Source organism: Prosopis cineraria, unplaced genomic scaffold, assembly GCF_029017545.1.
Source record: "Prosopis cineraria cultivar Desert tree isolate PC_DT_omini unplaced genomic scaffold, ASM2901754v1 PC12, whole genome shotgun sequence".
NCBI lineage: Eukaryota > Viridiplantae > Streptophyta > Magnoliopsida > Fabales > Fabaceae > Prosopis > Prosopis cineraria.
In genome coordinates this window covers 13605634-13629095 of record NW_026555343.1, presented here as the reverse complement: position 1 = coordinate 13629095, position 23462 = coordinate 13605634, and the positions used below count along the sequence as shown (strand labels likewise).

Here is a 23462-nt window from a genome sequence, read left to right as displayed (position 1 = left end):
GTCGTGCCCAGAAGGACACTGTCCTCAAGAACTATTTCAGCATATCAGGACGATAGACCGGTAGTTCTCTAGGATTAAACAAGCACTTCTTGCAAAGCAAGGAACTAAAACAGCAAAAACAAAAAAGGAACCTAGATGAACACGATAGTAGAAGGTAGAGGGAGAAGAGAATTATCCTAAAAACTCAAGAGGCTGGTTGTTTTCTTTGTTTGCACCCATGGCTATATATCGCTTGAAGATGAAGACATGAACGTTGGCTCATAATCACCGGATTAAGGCTTCGGTTACACATATATAAAACACCATTAATGTGGAGACGTTGGTAGACAAATATGTTTAAGACATTAAGTTACAAAATCAATTTTCAGAAGTGGTTTAATGCCTAAAAAACTACCAAGGCTTTAAATTCAAATTTAAACAGCAAAATTTGAGGTCTTTTGGGTAAGCTAAAAATAATTATTTATTTAATTATTTTGTGAAAAATAATCTGATAAAAGTAACCCTGAGTTGGCTCGTCTCATGTGCACGAGCCCACTTCTCCTCCAAGCCCATTTTACTAGCCCACTTTATTCCTTAGTATTTATACACTAGGAGAGTCCTTGATTTAGTCAATGTGGGACTTTTGACACACACACAACAGATAATGCCTCTATTGTGTCACTATCTCATGCCTTGTGTGGTAGAGACGACAATAACCCACTGATGATCAACGACCCTAGGTTAGTGGAGAAGAACTCAATTTTTACCAATCTTGCTGATACAAACTCTGTTGTGCTCTCGTAATGTTTAGTTGCTGTTAAAGACACCATTGTCCAAGCAGATTCTGCATTGCTGACTCGTGAAGCTGAGTTCCTCATTGTTGATAATTCTACCATCAATTATCTTGCTCTAAACCATATGCATGAGGTAACATTTTCATCCAATGGATTGTCAGACCTTGGGGCTTTAATTCCATATCCGACCATGAGCTTTACTTCTTTCTTCAATCGGTTCCCTTTTAGGATTCACCTTTGCACTTTCGATAGTAGTGGCATTGGGAGATTGTTAACCAGTCGCTTCATTAGTCATTGCTCTTGCACATAATTTGGCTTCTACAAGTCAACTTGCATTGATTCATGCAGTATCTGATTTCATTCCAAAAATTCCAACACAGCTACTTTTTTATGTATTTATAGAGGTACCACTATCTTCATATGTTCCTTGTTATATGCTTATCTTCTATTCTCAAGTTGAATTTCAATATCAAATACAAGGTGCTGGTTAATGCAATTTTTTTTTTCGACCGTGTGATTCACTATCATTTGTCTTTGAGGACAAGGTCATTGTTTGTAGAGGATATAATTTATTGCTTGAGCTTAGCATTATTGAGAATTGGGACTATGAGGAAGGAATTATTGAGCAGATTGCATTTGGGAATCAATGTCTTAATATGGGCAATTATTTTTATGGTGCTACTTTAAGTGTTATAACTGTGATTATTGATGTGATTGAAGTTGAGCAACAAAATTCACCTAGTTTGAGTGTTCAAATAGTCTTTGATCCTAGTACTTCCTTCTTTGTTCATTGCTCTTCCACAATATGTTACATAGAGTTGCTTTTTACCTCTCCTACCATACATAGTTTTTTATGAACATCCAATGGAGTTCCTAATCCTTGCTATCTTTGAAGATTTTTGTAATGACCAAAATTTTAAATTAAATGTTTTTTAATTGATATTTTTATTTAAAATAGTTTTATAAAAAGTGGAGAGTGGTGGTTTAATGAAATTTACTTTAGTAACTTTTTGAAGGTCTAGAGTTTGATTTTCATTGAGCAAAAGTTTGATTTTATTTTGTTTTAAACTATAAAAAATTTTGGGCTCATTCTTGTAATTTTTCCTTGTGTCATATCTTGTAGTTTTCCTAATTTTCCTTTTTGGTCAGAATTTATATTCTTCCTACTCGAGACAGATCATTTCATTTTTTCCTCAATTTCTCTCCTTTCTTCATCGACATGAGCTCCCCTGATTCTTTACTATCAGTTTGCATTTCTGCTCTTCACTATCGACTTGCTTCCTAGATCTTTGCCATCGGCTTCCTCTGTTCGCGTCGCTATTTCGCATCTGGATGTGGGAGATCGCTGGGTTCACTCCCTTGTTTGGCCGTTCTTTACCTCTTCTCTACTTCGTGGCTGACAGTGATGCGTGGTGCGTCATCTTGAACTTCTCTTCCTCCTCAGTTATAGGCGTGAGGTAACCTCAATTTCTCTTCCTCCTATAACCGATAGATGCTGTCTCTTCTTTGATTTTTATTGCTGTGAGTTAGTGTAAGAGGTTCCTTTCTTCTTCCCCTGTTCAGTGCAGCGAATTCATTCTTCCTCCTTTCCTATTCTACTATAATTGATTTAAGGTGTGGAGCTTCAAATCCCCTACCTCTTTGCTATTTTGTCTGTGTGATATTTGGCTTAGCTGTGATGTTTCTTTATTTTTGCTGCTACTGTGCGTGATAGAAGGGAATACATGAGTTTAACCAAGCTGAACTTGAATTTAAGAGCATGATTGTCGATAGATAATTTCTCTTATGTAGATTACTATAGAAGAAGAATTAGATTTAATTTTCTTTGATCTCAATTGGCTTGTGTTGAAGGAAAAAAAATGGGAAGCTTGGAAATTTAGGTATTGATAAAAATTTTAAGGAAATGAGGAAGCTTGTATTATAGTTGAGCATGAAGGCATGTAAGGTGTTTGACAAAATGTTTGATGGAAGGAACTTTGCTTGATTTCGAAGTTTATGAAATTTCATTAATTCTTATAAGAAGTATGTTTGGTTTAGATACTATTTAATTGTGAATTACCATGAGTATTATCTAAAAATTTGATAATTATGGAGCTAGTGTGTAATTAGTGGATTTCTTGGGAGTTGTATGGTTGTTGATTAATGATTGAGCAAGAGATTTGAATGTTAAAAAGCTCAATTGAATGGTTGAAATGATGCACAATAAGCATTTGACAAAAGGCTAAAGAGGAAATTTCATTTTAATTGAGTATTTAGCTATTGTTACTTTATGTGTAAATCTTGGTTCTAAGGCTTTAAATTTATTATAGTTAAATGTTTGATATGTTACTTTGAAATAAAGTCTTATTGAACTTATTAAAAGTCTATTAAGACCCTATTATATTTCATATGGTGTCTAGAGAAAGAGGATCTTGATAAAAGGGATAAGGAGTAAGTTATAAATTTTGGGAAGTATTTTAGGTAAGTGGATATCGTCCCAACTAATTTTTTTATAAAATTTTCTTTACTAAAATAATACATTTTTATGCAAATCATTTTATAACAACAATGTGAGTACTAGATAATTTTGTTAATTAAACTTCTTTATTTTATGAAATTGCCTTTAGCACTTTTGAAATGTCAATTATTCAATAAATACAAGTTTGGACTTTGATTATGGGATTTCATTCTGAAAATTATTGAATTGCTATGGAAAAACGATTCATGCAAGTTTGACATTGAAAATGAAAATTATATTTTTACCAATGATAATCTTCTCGCATGTTTGAAAGTGGATTTAAAAGGGACTTTATACAGAACACTGGTTGCTAATGGAAGTTCAGTTAGCCTTTGGCGTGCCATGGTACATCTAGCTAGCAGGGTGTTTATAAGAGGTGCTAGCCCCATGCGATGGCTAACACACGTGGAACAAAGGGATGGTTATTCGTGAGCATCATACTCATATTTGTTTCGTGGTTTCAAGCCACATTTGATTAACATTACCCTCATGGACTGTGTGTCCACATTTGTTTCGTGGCTTTGGCTGTGTTTGGTTATTTATCCTCGTGGATTGTGTGTCCACATTTGTTTTTATGGCATAAGCCGCATTTGGTTATTTACCCTCGTGGACTGTGCGTCCACATCTGTTAATTGTTTTGATAAGTCCCTATAATTATGAATTCAATTATTTGATGATTTTATATTCCATTGATTTTTTTTCAATAATTTGTTTATAAATATTTATTTCATTTATGTGCTTTCTTGAAATCAAGTGATATTATCATTTGCTACGATAGTTAAATGATTTGAGATTTACTTGAATATTTATAGAGACATTTTATTATGAAATTTATTCAATTTTTACGGAAAGTTTTGTTTCTTTAACTTGCATGACTATTTCAAACTTTTCATTTTATTTATATTCTATTATTTATTGTTGGGACGTTATTTATGAAAAAAAATTTTTGATCTCAGATAATGTAGTTGACACTGCACCTCCTGCTAATCGTTGGGGGCTCTATTGCATTTTGGACAGTGGAAGCATGCTTCAATCGTTTAATTTAATGTAAATAGTCATTATATTATACAATGGTAGTTAGTGCTCCACGTATACCGTAGTTAAGTTCTGGTCTTATTTTTGTTATCATGTAATCTACTGGTGTAGAGTTAAGCTCATCTTCTGGATTTGTTGACAGGTTTATTGGCTATAAAAATTTTGGGACGTTCTAATTACAGGGGAGACTTTGCCAAAATTTTTACCGAATATTTAAGAGTTTATGAAATTTATAATTATATATGTATATATTATATGATTTATTGATCAATATAAATATCTATCACTATTATAGTTTAATATTTGGATAATTGAAGCTTATGGAATATGAGTTTATTTCATATTTTGCATCGGTCACACCATGAGTATTGGGGTGTGACAATTTTAAAGATTTCAATATTGGTGTATTAAGTAGGCATCAATTAGTTGGTCTTGCTGAAATTGGATTCCATGATTTGTTTCATGTGCATTTGTATGCTCAACTGCTAATTGCTCCTGAGATAAAGTAGTATGGTGCCGTAAATGGCTGCTTATCTCCTATAACTTTCATTGGCACGAGTTTGCACAATATGATTTCCATTGAATACTTAAAGGAAGGGCTTCAACTTGTTGCTCCAATACTGATATTGGGTGACGCGTTGAGTGGACCAAATTTCAAGTGGAATTTGCTCAATTTATTTCATCCCAAAATTAGACATTACAGGCACGGGATATATGCACAAACAGACATCCCTTAAGACGTGGTCAAGGAAACTTTAATCTATTAGTTAATCTTTATTTCTAAAACATAATTAAATTTATATTGAAATTTCTAACACCTTTAATAATTTTCACCTATAATAAAAGTTTCAGCATTTTTTTATGAAAATTTTAGCAGAACCTTCCCTATAAATAGAGCTCGTAAAAATTCTATAATATGTTTAAATCAAAATATCAAATCAATCAGGAGCAAAACTCCTTCCAGCCAGTGGACAAAATATATAACAACATAAACAATCTAGCCACAGACTATATAAAGCACCTAAAAATAAATTTATAAAATAAGATCTCATAATTAAAACATTACATTAAAAAAAAATTTCAATCCTTAGCACCTCCACTTCTAGTCAATAATAGACTCTCAATGTTCAGCAGGTGGTTTAGTGTGAATAACATCCCAATGATAATAAAATTTAAAAGAATAAAATGAATAAACTTAAGCAATATATATAAAAAGATTGGAAAGAGAATAGTACAATATAATATGCTCACTAAATCTTGGAACCAAGAATCATAAAACATTATAAATAAACTAAAATGCTCTATCATTAGCTCTTGAAGAATTAAATGAATCATATATGAATAGAAGAGATGACATACTTATTAATTAAAACCAATAAAATTTAAATATATAAGTTGTCACACCCCAAATCAGGTGTGACCGGCATGGGATATGGGCACAAAACTCATATCCCTTAAGCCGTGATTGGAGAAACTCTGAAATTAATACGTTAAACACACTAATAGAGTAATTAGAAATTGATACAATAATAAATCAGATATTCAATTTTAAAAAAAATGTGATGATCCTACCTGTAGTCTACGTGGAGCACCTAAAGCTAGACGCCATCGTAGGTATAAAGTTTAAATTTTTCATCAAATTAGGATTTGACTAAAATAATTCTTCTACTTCAATTCAGCAATAAAACTCCTCAGTAGATATCATGAGTCATGAGTTCAACTATACCATCTGAGACCAAAATATCTTTTTTAGTGAATAATGTCTCAATAATAAATAATTGAACATAAATAAAAGAAAAGTTTGAAACAATTATGCAATTCAAAGAAACAACGATTTTCATAAAAAAATTTAATAAATTTCAAAAATAAAAGAATTTCATAAAGTTTAAATAAAATCTTGAACTATTAAAATATCATACCAAATATTATTATCACTTAATTACAAGAAATAAAATAAATAATTATAAATAATTCAGTAACTAAAAAAAAACCAATGGAATGTAAAATAATCAAATAATCAAATTCATACTACAGGGACTTATCAGAATAATTAACAAACGTGGACATAAAGTCCACGAGGGTGGATAACCAAATGCGGCTCTTGCCACGAAGACAAACGTGGACACACAATTCACGAGGGTAAGTAACCAAACGCAGCCGAAGCCACGAAACAAACGTGGACACACAGTCCACGAAGGTAATGCTAACCAAACGCAGCTTGAAGGCACGAAACAAACGTGAGTACGATGCTCACGAATAACCATCCCTCCGTTCCATGTGCGTTGGCCATCGCACGAGGCTAGCACCTCCTATGAACACCCTGCTAGCTAGGTGTACCATGGCGCGCCAAGGGCTAACGGAACTGCCGTTAGCAACTAATGTTCTGTACAAAGTCCCCCTTTTAAAACCATTTTCAAACATGCAAGAAAATCATCACTTTCAAGATACAGTTCTCATTCTCAAAATCAAACTCGCATGAATACTTTTAAGCATTAAAACTTTTCAGAATCAAATTTCATATCCGATGCTCATGCTTGCATTTATTGAATAAAGAAAAATTTTCAACGTCGAACTCGCATGAATCATTCTCTGTATCAATCCAATATTTGATAAAATAAAAATCTCATAATCAAAGTTCAAACTTGACTTGATTGATCAAATAACATTTCAAATTTTGTAAAGCTAATTTCTCAAAATAAAGAAATGTTAATCAACAAATATCCAATAACCGCATTAATGCTATTAAAATGATTTCCAGAAAAATGTAGTCTTCTAGTAAAGGAAATTTTGATTAAAAAAAATTAGTTGGGATGCGATCCACGTACCTGATAATTCCCAAATTAATAACATGTGCTTTTTAAATACCTCTCCATTTTCTTTTAGCTACGTTATTACCTAGACCAAAAGAATAAATAACTTTCTTTAATAAAAACAAATCCAATCAATATATTTCTAACTAACATTCGTGAACCCAATATGTAATCTAGAACATATTCAAAGTCCTCAATCCTTATTTGTCTTTAACTTACCATCTGTATTTAAAATTTATATTCTTTTCGTTCATTTCTCCCACCTATAATGATGTATTCATCTTTACCATACCTCCTTCCCTTAATAACCAATAAATGATTTATCCTTAAGGCTCGTCAATAATTCTTCACAAAATACGCTTTATTCGAAACTTAACAATTTCTTACCTTACACAACCACAATTGATCTTGTGACCCCTTTAATTCAATATCATAAATGTCATCAAGTATAATAAAGTTTTTTTTTTCAGATTCCCTTGTTCCTCAAGACCAAACTAATCTAAAAATTTTAAAATTTTACCTAGCATGTTCAAATTCTAACCTATACATCATTAAGCCAACTTCTTGATTTTCCCAAGCTTCATCATAGAAAATAATTAACTTATTTTGTCAATCAAATTTCACAATAAGAATCACTTAATTTCAAGGGGAAAAACTCTAGCCAAACCACCTTCATTGTATTCAAATCCTCTTGTAACTCAGGTATACGCAAGATCAGAACAAATAACAAAGAAAAATTTACAATCCCAACCACATAAACAGACTCACAAAACACATATTAACAAGCTCATATATTAATGAAAAACCAAGTGACCTAAATATTAAAATTTAACTAAGATTAACTTGATCAAGTTTAAGCACTCATCGATTCATGCAAAAAGAGAACCAAAGCAGGGGAAAGACTCTCTACACCCATAGGACCTTAGACCTATAAATAATAAAATTAATTTTATTGGCCTATAATAATTTTTTATTTGCCCACTTTCTTCCAAGCAAATCATAAACCACACATGGCAGAGACTAACATTTTGTCAGAACCGATATTGAATCAATAGAATATTGATTCACTCAATCATGATCAAATTGTGATTTAACTTGCATCAATTAAAATAATAAAATTTAAATGTTATGTATGAACAATAAAAATATTTTAGACACTATTCAATTATATTCTTATCATATATATTAAAATTGTAGTCACTTGCACCAACATTTTCATAAAACTAATTGTTATCAATTATAAATGATCAAAATCGTCAAGCATGTTACAATAATTGTCTAATCAAAGTATCAAACCAACATGAGCTTTTATTATTAACTAAAAGTATTAATAGATTTTTTTTTACCAACAATAGATTCTCAAATATGTGTATAACCCTAAAGAAAAACCAACAATAAGACAAGTAAAAATATAACATAATACAATTTTGGGTTATTGAGATTTTTTTTTTAAAGACCAGCTTTCACCAATTCTGATAAGTTATTGATGGATTCACTTTTTACTGGTTTTGGAGGGTTGACTAGTCCATGCCATAGGCCGGTTCCTGGGTAGACACCTAGACAGAGACAGAACTAATAGTAATGATTAAAAGAAAGGGACAATCGTGCTAAAGATCCTAAAAGAAAAAATTGCACTGCAGGTGTTTTGAAAATGCACTACATCTTTGTTGCAATTTTTCTTTAAGGTGAAAGTATAATTTTATTCTTAATCAACTTGACACATATGGACATTTAATTAAAAATTCATGAGCATCATGATATACATTCATGAACATTGTGTTGTATATTGTCTGTATAACTTGTATATGTTTATTAAACCTATTGATCAACTAAGCACGCATGGATATTGTGTTGAAAATTTATGAACATCGTGTTGTAGACTTATAGACATTATGTTGTACATGCTTTGCATGACTATTTTAATTAACCTACAGATCAATTGGATGCTTATGGACATTGCGTTGAGAATCTATAAATATCGTGTTATACACCTATGAATATTATATTATACATGCTCTATGTGGCTATATATTTTAATTGTGTTAAGAATCCATGAACAACATCTTGTGCATCCATATATATTGTGTTGTATATGCTCCGTGTGACTTATATTTTATTAGCCTATAGATGAATTGGATACGCATGGATATAGTGTTGAGAATTCATAAACATCGTGTCATGCTTCCTCTAATGAATGAGCAAAATGGCCTATCTTGTTTATTTTGAATCCTTTTGTTAAAGAGATAAGTGTGTTACACGGACATACAATGTCATCTTCACCTTTTACAATTTTTTTTTTACTCTTAACTAGTCAAGACACTGATTCTAGAGTGTTAATAGTTTAAATTATAGTCAAATCATGACAAGCTAGTTATTTTATTAAACTAATCAAGATATTAGTTTAATTCAATCGAGCAGATTTACCTGCATTTCCATACCATCATTCATATAAATTATGAGTTCTCCATACGTACCTGCCTTTTCATTAACACACCCACTGTCAATCACCCATCAGAGAATGATCGACAGAAAAGGAAAGAAAATAAATTCCTTATTCCTCCATCGTGAGACCCATATATATATATATATATATATATGTACATGTATCATCAACCTAATCAAAACCCCATTCCATGATAGGAATTAGTGCGTGCAATTTTTTTTTCTTTTTAATGTCAAAATTCCAAACGGGGACAGGTGATCTCAACCATTACATTTGTAGTAATGGTCCGACAACTAAAGAATTTAACCTTTCTTGCAATTTTAAAATGGTCCACTTTGAAATATACAAAATATTCGTTCTCCTCATACACTGTTTCTTCCATTAAGCATCACACACATTTTTTAGCCTTCTTTTCATCCAATCAAAGCGCTTTACTTCTTCCCCGAACCTTGTTGGAATTGAAATGCTTGGCCTCTTTGTTGGAAGTGAGATATAAAAGGCTTCATAAGCCTCGAGTCTTCTTCAGGACTATTTTGCTGGAAAATAATATCGGCTGTGCCATTTAATGAGAAATTCTTGTATAAATCCAATGCATTGTGTAATCCATCCTTTGTCCAATAAAACATTTCATGCCATATGACTGTAAATATAAATTAATTTTGTAATTAATGATGATAGAAAGAGAAAATATATAAAATTCAAGATGCTCTCTATTCCAAAAATAATGTTATTAAAAATAATTACATGTAAGAATTTCTTGCCCTCCAATATATAACTTAATTATTGATTGTTAATTGACTTGTCTCATTAATTAAATCTAATCAAATACAATAAATAATTTAAGAAAATTATTTAACTATTTAGTCTTTTATATTTAATATATTTGTATCCAATCAAATCATAATATATGGATATTATAGAGTTTTAATAATAGTAACAACATAAGTTTATTAATAAATAAACAAGCATCTTAAGTATACAAACTAAGTATACAATTTTTTAAAAGAATTTAAATATATAAACTATCTTATTTTAATTGCAACGTTGATCAATCTTGAAATGAGAACAGTAAGTTATGTAACACTTTTTTATGTAATTAAATTTTTGTTTCATAAATCAAATCGTACTTTTTGGAAATACCATTGTTATGTTTTGAAAAATAAATCTAAGTGACTAACAAATTTTAATGCACGTGTTCATGTTAAAATAATTATATATTAAAAAAGTAAGCAAAGAATATTTATCCGTCAATTTTTTAACAAAAAAAAAACCCGAATATTCATCCATTTTACGTGAGACTTATTATCAACTTAACCAAAATCCAACCCTATCAGAGGACATGTACTCAGAATTTGGTTCATATACATGAGATAAGGTCTTAATATGCATGCATGATTAACAAAACTCCCATTTTTATTATTCAAACAAAACTGCAGTTTTTCGACCACAAGGTTGCAATATTGTAACACTATTTGTTGTTTTGTAAAAAGTCACTCCAGTGGACACCTAATTTTTGCACTGAACTGAGGGAATAATTTGACTACAGCGTGTTGTAGGTTAGAAAAAGACTTCAAGTTTGGAAGTTTTCGTAGTGGTTGATAAAATACATATTTATATTAATATGTATGCGTGGGCAAGCATTATATGGGGAGAACGACAATCGAAAATCTCTAACGTCATTTACTATATTTAAGAGCCCTCTAAGGCCAATGGGTCACCAAAGACCTGCTGCTGGCACCATAATGGTGTCGGATGTGGTGGGTGACATTCAAAGAATATCTCACGTGACGATTAATCAAATAACTATAAAAAATTTTGTTATGTAATATTTAAAAAGTATAAAATTTCAAACTTTTACAATGAACAACATATATATATATATATATATATAAGTGTTTTGATTGGGATAATTGTTTTTAATTTTTTGAGAGAAATGTACCTTGATATAATTTTTAAGTATTGATAAACAATACTATAAAAAAAGAAAATATAAAACGGTTATTTTCCTTACTATTTATCAGTTATGAACCCTTTGAGTAATCTGACGCTAAATATTTTAAAATCCTTTATTCAACAGTTTTTATAATCCAAAATTGTTGAATAAATTTTTACAATTTGGAAATGAGAAATTGCGAGATATAATATTCAACGGTCCTAGATTAAAAACTACTAAATAGTTTGTTATTATTCAACGGTTATTCACTTATAATCATTGAATATGTAATTATTTAGTGATTCTGTGACACAATGGCTGAATAGTTTTTATTGTATTATTGGTTATCATATTCAATGATTTTTTTGCTCATAACCGTTGAATATCATGACCTAAATTTTTGCAATAAGTAGACTGCATTTCTAGCAACCCCCTACATTGTTGATTACAAAATGATATTCCAGCGCCCAGATGCAAATTCCAGCCAATAATAGTCACATATATACATAAATGTACAATCAATTCTTATAAAAACTTATATAGAACTTGAAGTGCTTAAATTAAACCAACTAGTAGCTAAAACATAAACTCCAAATCCTGAAATTTACTTAAGTTTCCTAACTATCACTGCTGCTAGCTGTTAAAACTAAACCATGCTTCAAAAATACCATGTGCTAACTCTTCAAGGACTTATTCCATTCGAGCATGAGTATATGTGTCACAGTATGTATCCTTGTAGTATTGTATGCAACAAGAACAACAACAAATTAAAATCATGTTTATTGATAAAAACTAAAATAATATTACTGAATAGGAAGACAATATATAATATCATTCAAAAGAATTTTGGTTGTGACTCAATGGTACCAAGTTCAGCCTCAACTTTGTTATGTAGGAGAGGTTGGAGGATCGAACCTAGGGAGGCTCTCTGCAAGGGGAATAATCCGCACACTACTGTGGGGAAGCCTTTGTCTCCTGATGCTCACTGAAAGGGGTAGGGTCGCCCTGTTGTGGGGCCTAGGGGGAGAGTGTCCAGTGCCGCAAAAGATCTCGGGGAGGCGGGGTGAGCGGATGACTCAATGGTACCAGGTTCAGCCTCAACTTTGTTATGTAGGAGAGGTTGGAGGATCGAACCTGGGGAGGCTCTCCGCAAGGGGAATAATCCTGCACACTACTGCGGGAAAGCCTTTGTCTCCTGATGCTTACCGTAAGGGGTGGGGTCGCCCTGTTGTGGGGCCTGGGGGGAGAGTGTCCAGTGCCGCAAAAGACCTCGGGGAGGCGAGGTGAGCAAAGCGCTGTTACATGGAGCATGTTGGATTATGTCTTTCATTAATTTCATGACAGCGTACCTATAATCCCTAACTTTGTCTGCTTGCTCTGGGTAGTACAATAATACAAAGGATAAAAAAACTGAATAGTTAATTAATAATATAACATGACCTATATAGTGACATATAGTGACATTGCTAACATAATTAATGATAAATACAAGAACTTTGACAACTGTTCGTGATGCTGTTGTATCAACCAACCGCTGCCTTTTACTAGTTGTCAAAATTGTTGATCAACATTAGTACGATACATGATAATGGCCTTAACGTGAAATAGAAAACTTGACATGAGAAATATTCATACAAAAAGAACAAATTACATACATATATGCAAAAAAAAATCAACTTACTAATTAACCATTTCCACAATATGTGGTCTGTTAGAGGGTTAAGGTACCACACCCTCTTAAAGTTGGATTGATCACAAGTAAGATTTAGTGTCTCCTATGATAAAAATTACAATCAGGAAGTGTCATATGAATAATTAAATTTTGAATAAATTAAAGTGAAGCATCGTAAAGTAGCTTACCTTTCATAATAAGGTGCTATGAATATTGTGTTCTTATTGGCACCTTGTTGCTGGAAGTACTTCCAAAGCTTCTGAGATATTTTTAGTCCTTGCTTAGGATTCATTATGTCATGGCCATAAGGAGAGATTGTATGAGGACTGACAAATATAATCCTCCGTGCTATATCTCTTCTAGCAAGTATGGTAGTGTAGAGGTTTCTTAAATGTTAAAATAAATAGCACAATAAATGATTAAAAATAGTGTGTGTCTGTGTGTGTATGTAAGTGTGTGTGTGTGTGTGTAGCTAAACATTTAATGAAAGGTTTCAAAAACATACCTTAAATAAGTTACATATAGTAGTGGTAGCCTTTGCATGGTTGAACAAATCATTCAACATCTCATTGTTGACTTGGTTAAAAAACTGTGGATCAACATACATGTCCGTATGGAAAGGGAGTACAACACTCCTTACATCTCGGCATAGGTTTAAAGCAATTGTCAATTTTTATTAGGTACGACTTGACACTTAAAGGCTTGAGGCTGAGCAACTTTAAGTAGATGGGCTTGAGGGAGAACCAATGTCTTTTGGAAGATTGTGATGGACTCCTTAGATTTGTCAGAGCTCTTTTTATCATTTCCCCTCTTCTGCTTAGTAGTGAATGCTTTCATAGCCTCTATTGTTTTCTTTCCCATTGACTTATCAACAAGCTAATTTTTCCAACATATAAGATAGTTAGATATCAACTACAAAAAATGCAAAAGAAGTTGATTTTCAATTATGACTTTAACAAATATACCTTTGGAGATGGTGCTAAAATATGAAGAAGACAAACCGGCCATGCAACAAAGCTGAGCACTATATCTACTACTGTCCTTGCATCTGGAGTAGGGTAGGTTAGATCATAATTAGGATCCCCAAGTATCTTCAAAGAGACTTTCACTATCCCTTCAGGGATGTGTTCATTGTGAAGCATCACTTGCCTAGTAATGTTATACATGCACCCCAATGCAACTATATGTTTGTCTTCTGCCAAACAATCAACGCCGGCCTCACTCTAGATAAATTAAAAAAAGAAAAAAATTATGTAATATGAACAATAAAAATAGTATTATGTAGAGGATTATAGTAAAATGAATAATAATACCTCATGTAAGAGCTAAGATGAGATTATGCAACTATCATTCACACTAGGGTTACCGTTGTCCAGTGGAACCCTAACTTATATCGGTTCAATAGCATGTCTATGAGTCTAGATTGTTCTTTTATCTATTATGATTGTGCTAGTATTTGTTACTTTTATTTCACTAGCTCTTGCCTCAACTCGTGGATCTTAGCAGAAGAAGCAACCTTCTCTAAAGTAATCTTTTCTTGTGACTCCAAAACCGACGCCTCGAACACGATTGGGATGGTCAATATTCCCTAATGCCTTCTCTAATATATCCTCATCAATAGTTTGAGTGCCTGCTAATGCCTCTTAAGTCAAAGTCTCCTATGAAACAAAAAAAGCAAAGTGAATAAGTAAAAATTAATAACATTATATCAATATATCATTAATACTTACTATTGTTTTAACAATCGCTTTTGTTTTTGAGTTGTTAATATTGTCTTCTTTATTTTTTCGAGCCTCAACCCAAATCTTACCACAGGACATAGAACCTTCCAACACTTGCTCTTTCTCAATCAAGCCCTTTTCAATGCCTGCATATCCCTTGTGTCCAGCCTTATAGGTATATTAATTCTTCTTCACCAACTCTTTATTTTTTGTGCTTAATGCCTTTGAAAAAATATAAAACATGACAAGTCAATTAATATAAAACGGAGGTAACAACAAAAGAAATAATACATAAGTAAAATAACATTAATATTACCTTAAACTCTGGCTTGCAGCGTGAGTTGAAAAAGCTTTCCAATCCATCCTCACTTACAATTGTCAAAATGAAGGAAGGAACTGTATCTTCGATACCCTCTATGTTAGGGTTCACTAAGAATTTATGGGTAACGAAACTTCTAAAAGATCTTCAGGCTATCCTAGCTTTCTATAGAACAAACTTCTTGTGGCTCTCCTCGATCTCAAATCCTAATTGCAAGACAAACATGTCAATTTAAACAAATGATTGCAAACAAGTTTTAAAAAATAAGAAAAATGATAGTATCTTACTGTTAAAGTTTTCCATACTGCATCCCTCATTGCAATAATTGCATTCTTCTAAGATTTCAAAGTAATAGGCACTGAGGACTTCACTGCCATGCCAATATAACTAATAAAGTTATGATTGTCAGCTTCTTGATTCTTATTATTCCACTTGACAATAAACTTTCTTGCTTCATTTTTTGCTTTAGTAACTTCTTACATCACAACCAACCCCCTCTTTAATTGTTCTTCCTGCCTATTAAGGTTAGCCTTCTTCTTAGTTGGATCATCATTTTGCCTACTTAGACTACTGGATCTAAAGCTACTGTCAAGATGATCATACTTAGTAGCCATTTACCTATGAAAGCAATAATAATCAAGGTTAAATAAATAAAAAAAGAATAAGTCAAAAACAATTAAAATAATAATAACATGTGAACTTTCTTTAATAAGTCAATAATAACATTACTACTTATTTATATTGTTCTTTTTCTTTTTCTTATTTTAATTACTTTTTTAACTAATTTCTTCTTCACTTGAACAACCTTCTTCTTTTGTTAAATTGATTTCACCCTTTTAAAAATCCAAATTCCCTCATTATCATCACATCTTACGTAGAAAGCATTATCTTCAATACTGTCTACACTATCATCATTTTCAAATGATGTCCTATGAAATGGATCAACTTCAACCTCATCATTTCTTCAGCTTTGCTCATTTTTTGCATCTTCCATTTCTTCAACTTCCTTGTTACTCTAAAAAACAATAGACCATTTCTTATCAGTTGGATTATAGACATAAAAAACTTTTTTGGCTTAGGAAGGAAAAATGAAAGGATCCTCTATGAACCCTTTTTTATTCAGATTCACCTAATCAACCTAGAGTGATTAACATCTACCCTATTCTTATATTCAACCCACTTGCAACCGAAGATTGGAGCTTGAAAGGAGATGTAATCTGTAATAGCATCCCTGACGTTGCCAAACACACAAAACACCAAACATGAAACACTATTATGATAACTGGAATTAGTTTAACTCCCAAGACAAATGGTTATCATAACACAAGGGTTTAAAGAATATTTGAGAAAAAATGGGATCCTAAGAAAACCCTTTTAGAATATTGTTTAAGCTCAAACCATAGTTTAAAACTAATTAAATAAGCCAACAGAAGCATAATAAACTCATCGGCTACAATATATAAAATAAAATATTTCTAACCTTATAGGCACAGTGCGCCGCAGTGCAGTGCATCATCTATCGTGGCCAACTGCATAGAGGGGAACGACCCTTCTCTGTGCCTTGCGCCACAGTGCGATGGACATTGCACCGCTATGCATAGCTCTTTGAGCCAACTTTCAAAGAGCGCTACATTTTGCCATTTGACATCCAATTTAAGCAATTCAAGGGTCCACACATAACTTTTAGAGCCACCCAGCTATTGGCACCGGTTCCATACTCAAAACTAAGTCAAAAGAGATTTAGACACCTGAACCCAAAATGACTCATTTTCTTTCAAAATCACAACCAAGGTACCCAAAACCCTAAACCAAGTGCCAATAATTGCAAAACCACTTAAACTAACTTAAATGGACTGCAAATAACCTATTCAAACATTCAAATCACAACCATAATAGTCCATACAAGATTTGGCTACCAAAATCCTAATTCTAATAGAAATTTCACAAGGGATAACAATTTCTAAACACTCTAATGGCCAATCAAACATGTGAATCATTACAAAATTAACACTTGCAGTAGTATCTCAACCTCTAATAGCCATCATAGTGCAGATACACCAATCCCAGGCCAAGATACCTATAGGCACTATAGAAATCATACAAATGCAACACAAAACTCTGTGTGTGTATGTGTGTGTTTTTTTCCCTAAGTTGGCATATGCATATAATATTCATTAAAGACCCAAAAATAAATAAAAGGGCATACAATTGTAAGTTAGTCCCCTTGATACTCGATTGTACCCTCCTTTTTCTTGCCCTTATCAGAGCCTTTACTTGTAAAATGTAACCACAGGGTGAGTTGAGGACTTAGTAATCAAATAGTCTAATCAACTACTCATGTGTGAGAACAACTCATGCATATGTGAAGTGGCATAGTAAACCATATAACATGTCTCATAAATCTACACATATGGTCATAGTATGATATGTATGATCAACACACTACCTTATACCCTCTTTATGTCTTCTGACTAAATTTATGGGCTAACAATTTGATAGAACCAAGCCTATATGACTGGACTAGTCCAAACATATCATTAGTAGAAGGAAACTCTGGCCAAGAGTGCCTTCTCTCACTGTGGACCATAGATTCTCACTTTTTATAAACATTAGGGGTGTCAATGTCCAATCTACCACTTATAGTATTGAGACTTCTAAATAATATAATATTGAGCACCGGGGCCTCTATGGTACTAGTGTATTATATAAATTTTTAAACAATGTCCTGACAACATACTAGGGTGAACTCCTATCCTTTCACAATGATCATGCTAAACATGCTTAATATATCCAACATATATCCATAAGATATCATTTAGCACAATTCACATTTCCACCTAAACTATAAAATTTCACAAGTAATTTATGCATAAGAACAAGTTTTCATTTTACTTTACATAACTTCAAAATCATAATTTCATATTAATAATAGGCTAGTATTAAACCAAAACATACCTTCTAAATTGAACACGCTGCCATCCAAATATACAAAAAAGGAGATTAGACAGCTCGATTACCTTAACCATTTTGTCACTAAAAGGATTATTGTGATCTATCAACAGCTCCACATACATCTACTAGTATCACAATGCTCAATCGAGATTAGTTTACATAATTAAACTATTGTCAAATCCTCTCACTAATCACCCCATATACAATACAACTAGGGATACCCATTATGCTCAAAACCTCAATTTAACCCCAATAATCCTTCTAACATACTATATTAATCCTATCCAACATCCTAATACATAAATAGCACCAGTACATTACCCATATTGCTCTAAATCATCCAATTTCTACTCAGGATTCATCTAAAACCTCACCAAAAATTTCAAATCTCTATGTAATCTATAAATATAGGTTTAGAAGCTTGACTTAATTCCTTAAGACCTTATTTAAGATAATAGGTTCGTCCATTACTCAACCATAATCGAAAACAAGTGCTTAGATGCCCTAAAGTTAGAATTTTTGCATAAAATGGAGAGGAGAAGGAAAGGAAAGCTTACCCAAATGATGATTTAAGCTTCAAATACTTCCAAAGTGGTCCAAAGATCATGCCCTAACAAACCACGAGCTCCTTTCGTTGCTTCCTCTTGATATCTCTGTTTCTCTAATTTTGAGTTAAATGTCGCAATTTGATAAGTGGAGATTTTGCACATACATCGTGGTGCATGGTGCAGAGAATTCCACACTTGATTTGAATCTCTCTGTATGCCATGGCCCGCTCATACTTTAATCTAGCCCTCTTTTAAGGCTATCCAAAGATCCATTAGCTATATAAGTTTCCTTAAAATAATGGGTAAAATACCCTTATAAATAATGAAAATTCCCAAAGTTAAAGTCCAAGATGTTACATAATCTAACTCTCAAACGTGCTTAATTACCTTGAATTAATGCATTTTTGCATGAATGGGTTTTTTATCTTTTTGTACTGGAAATGTGCATGCTATCACCTATGGTAGATTCACCATTTTGCATCATGCTTTAGTCATCATGCTCCTTCGTGTAGAACTTGTACCCATTGCTAGTATAGCTCATGTAAGAGAAGACATGTTTGCTCATATCTTGTGCTAGCCATCTTAATCTATCAGGAATTGAATCAGGATCAGCATTGTACTTCTCTTTGATATGCTCTTTCAACTAGTGAATGAACTATTTACTGTGCAATTTGATGATCCAACTCTCTAATCAATGATGGTGCTGACTTTTTAGCTCTGCCTTATGAATTTTTGCATATTCATCAATCTCTGAAGAATTGTACAACACAAATAGGTGTACGTTTTCCCATTAGTCACTTGAGATAATGATAACTTTTCTTCCCATTGTCCATTCTGTAGCTTCATCATCAACATCCCTTGAATTATTTAAGTATTGACTACAGAAGTGAATAGCATATTCATTAATATATCGTTCGATAATGTAACCTTTTGATCAACTCTGACTTTTCACATACCCTTTCAATACTTTCATATTATGCTCAAAAGGGTATATTCACATCAAATAAGTAGGGCCGCATAATTATACCTCCCTAACCAAGTGAACGGTTAGGTGGACCATAATATTAAAAAATACAGGAGAGAAAAATATCTGTAACTCACATAATGTTTGCACAATTCAGGTTTGAAACTTTAGTAATTTGTCAAGATTAATTATTTTACTACAAAGGCACCTAAAGAAGTAACATAGTTTTATAATTGTACCTCACACATTATTGGGTAAAATACCATGTATAGCCACTAAAATAAAATTCTCCATTAAAATATGGCAATCATGAGTTTTTAAACCCTTTAACTTTAGGTCATTCTGTCACGCTCTAAAAATAGAGGGTGACTGGCATGAGATGTGAACCATATCACACATCCCTTAAGTCCAAAATTTAAAAATCTTTTCATTTTTGAACATAATTGAATTTGTATTGAAAATTATAACATACTTAATAGAAATCATTATATTGAAAATTTAATAGTTTTGTAGAAATTTCAGTAGAACCTCCTTTGTAAATAGGATCTTCCAAAATTCTACATAATTAAATTATCATGAATTGTTTAGATTTTCTTTTTAGATTTAATTCTTTTAACTTGGGCTTCAGAATTTTCATCTTTGGGTCCCTAAATTGGGCCTTCCTATATGCATAAAATTTAGAATTAATGCTAGAATTGATCCACTAATTTCTAACACATTTTTAAGCCCATTTTCACATACAATCATCCCCTTAGTCACATTTTTGCTAAAAAAAAAATTAAATAAATGACTTTCAATTACATTAAAAAAACTAATAAATTTAATAAAATATTGAAAGTCATCTTGCCTGTAAAATGGGTCATGTTAAGGTGGTCAAAAGATTTCTGAAACTAGAATGGTTTGATGTTGGACTTCAGCTCAATAATGAAGGTCGTATCATTCTTCACTTGGCAGCAATGAGTGGATAAAACAAGATGGTGAAATACTTATTGGGAAACCCAAAGATCCGTCTTGAAACTGTGAATGAAAGAGACCATAATAGAGATACCCCACAACATTTGGCTTCAGCAAAACTGTGTGTTTGGTCTCTATGCCATTTGTCACGAGACAAAAGAATCAATGTGAACCTTGAGAATACAAAGGTTTAACAGCTCTAGGTATTGTTTGGATGAAGTGTAACATTCTAATGCACATCATGAGGTAACACTGATAAGTATATATATAAACTATTTCTTCCTTTTATCAAGTATTTTCATCTTTGATTCTATAATTGATATTGTTCTACAAAATAATATGTGTATATATGTATTTATTTAACAGAGCATGCATGTAAAGATCTACATATGATACGATTTATTTATTTAATGAAACTACCGTTAGTTACTAGTATTCTGTATAAAATCTCTTTCAAATGCATTTCAAACATGCGAGAAAATAATCACTATTAAATAAAATTTTTATTTTCAATGTTAAACTTGTATGAATAATTTTCTGTATCAATTCAATATTTAATAAAATAAAATCTCATAATCAAAATTCAAACATATGTTTATTGATTAACTAATATTTCAAATCTAGTAAAGTAATTTTGTCAAAATAAAGTAATTTTAATCAACAATTCCAAAAATCACATTATTGTTATTAAAATAATTTGCAGAGAAACATAATATTTTAATAAAGGAAATTTTAATTGAAAAAATTAGTTAGAATGTTATCCACTAACTTAAAATTCTTAGAATTAAAGAATTCACCTTTCTATTGTCAACTAAATCTCTCCTCCTCCAAATACCCTCCATTAACATTTGCATACACTGGGAGGAAGGAACAACAGCGGGTGCAGGGGAAGAGTGTCAGCCAACAAAAATGAACCTCCCACAGCCACTAATCAACTCCCACCGCACAACAGGCCCAAACTAGTGCAGCGGTGAATGGAACCTCTGAGCTCTACTAACAGCCACAGTGAACAAAAATTTAAGAGAAGGAAGGAGAAGATGCCCACGTACTTGCCACAATCTCACAGAAAACGAGAAGAGAAATGGCAGTGAAACAGAGGAAGAACTCACAGCAGTGGCAGACTTAATGGCGGCAGGCACACTCGCGACGGTGACTCGCACGAACAGTTGCACGACCAGTAGTTGAGAAGGGAGAAGGCAGAGATCGACGGGAGACATGGCAAGGGTTTAGTACCAGCTATCCAACTCTCTACTCCTCAGAACGTTCAAAGAAGGCTAGAAAAAGAGAGAAAAAATTGATTGATTATTTGGGGTCAAATAGATAGATTATTTGCATGGTAATTTTATAAAGTTAAAAAAAAAAAATACAACTCCTTGGTCCCTATCCGGATTCAAACTTGGGATCAAATAGATAGATTATTTGCATGGTTTTCACTACACCAACACTCCTAACTAATATAAACACACTTAAACAAATTATCATATATATATATATATATTTATTTTATTTTATCAGGGTTACTACAGATACAGATATAGATAACTTCTTTGACGTATTGGAGAAGGTATGTATACAAAATAAACTTGATTTGTCCAAAAATTTCAATCATGTTACTCCACGGAGTGATTTGTTACTTCATGTTGCTGCTGAATTTGGGAAAGTGGAAGTTGTAGAGCTGATTGCTCAACACTTTCCGGTGCTTTTGAATAAGAGAAACATGAAAGGAGACACTCCACTTCATGTTGCTGCCAGGGCTAAAAAGATTGAAGCAATGAAAGTCATTCTCTCCAAATGTAAAGAGATCATTCAATCTGGATTGATTGAATTGAATGATATAGGGAAGTGTATAACATCACAGAATAATTATGGGAACACAGCTTTTCACGAAGCTGTTCTGTGTAAGCATCTCGAAGGAGTTAATGTCCTTTTAAGTGATGAACATACTACTAGTGATCAGAAGGCTTGTTATTCGACTTGGAACTCCCACCATGGTTGTAAATTAAATCACCAAGGTATTTGGCAGTCCTGGTAGGGAATGTGGAGATTCTTGAACGCCTCTTGCAAATTCCATTTAGCTCAGTAGATGCCATTTCAAACGAAGACTGTCCAATTCATGCTGCCGTGTCAAAACAAAATCACGGTTCTTAACAATATACTAATTTGTTAATACGCATGCACACCTTTTGGGTTTGTTTCACGTTCACTTCTAGTATATTTTCTTGCTTTTAATTAAGTGCAGTTCTATTGCAAAGGATAGTGAATCTGAATGAAGAATTCATGTATCAAACAGATGAAAAGGGCAACACCCCCCTTCATTAAGCAGCATATGCTGGTGATGTGGAAGGTTTTCGTATAATGTTAACCAAGTCTAAGATGATTGCTTTTCAACGAAATTCAAAGGGCAATCTTCCAGTTCACTTTTCCAGTAAAATGGGTCATGTTCAGGTGGTGGAAAAATTTCTCGAACTGGACTGGTTTGATGCTGGACTTTGGCTCAATAATAAAGGTCGTAACATTCTACACATGGCAGAAATGAACGGACAAGCCAAGATGGTCAATTACTTATTGGGAAACCCAAGATCTGCCCCGAAATTGTGAACGAGAGAGATCATAATGGAGATGCCCCATTGCATTTGGCTCAGTGTAACTTTGTCTTTGTTCTCTATATTATTTGTCACAAGACAACAAAATCAATGTGAACCTTGAGAACAACCAAGCTTTAACAGCTCGAGATATTACTTGGATGAAACATAAAATTTCAAAGACACTTCGTGAGGTACCATCAATAAGTATCTATCAACTATTTCTTTCATTTTGTAAAGTTTTTTAGGAGCATGTTAT

General features: G+C 32.6%; 2 protein-coding genes across 4 annotated transcripts; both read left to right on the top strand.

Moving 5' to 3' along the window:
* Positions 1 to 1984: 1984 nt before the first annotated feature.
* LOC129287524 (uncharacterized) lies at positions 1985 to 4502 on the top strand. 3 transcript variants are annotated; one of them, XM_054923714.1, is made up of 3 exons: positions 1985 to 2230; positions 2337 to 2387; positions 3570 to 3977. In XM_054923714.1, exons 1-3 carry the CDS (start codon positions 2106 to 2108, stop codon positions 3700 to 3702), a joined length of 309 nt encoding a protein of 102 aa, XP_054779689.1. In that variant the 5' UTR covers positions 1985 to 2105; the 3' UTR covers positions 3703 to 3977. The 3 variants fall into 3 exon arrangements, 1 of the variants encoding a protein (XP_054779689.1); XR_008587726.1 differs by lacking the exons at positions 2337 to 2387; positions 3570 to 3977 and adding an exon at positions 4227 to 4502; XR_008587727.1 differs by lacking the exon at positions 2337 to 2387.
* A 17836-nt stretch (positions 4503 to 22338) lies between these two features.
* On the top strand, positions 22339 to 23219 carry LOC129289128 (uncharacterized). The gene is made up of 2 exons (XM_054925938.1): positions 22339 to 22633; positions 22945 to 23219. Exons 1-2 carry the CDS (start codon positions 22339 to 22341, stop codon positions 23217 to 23219), a joined length of 570 nt encoding a protein of 189 aa, XP_054781913.1.
* Positions 23220 to 23462: the final 243 nt, after the last annotated feature.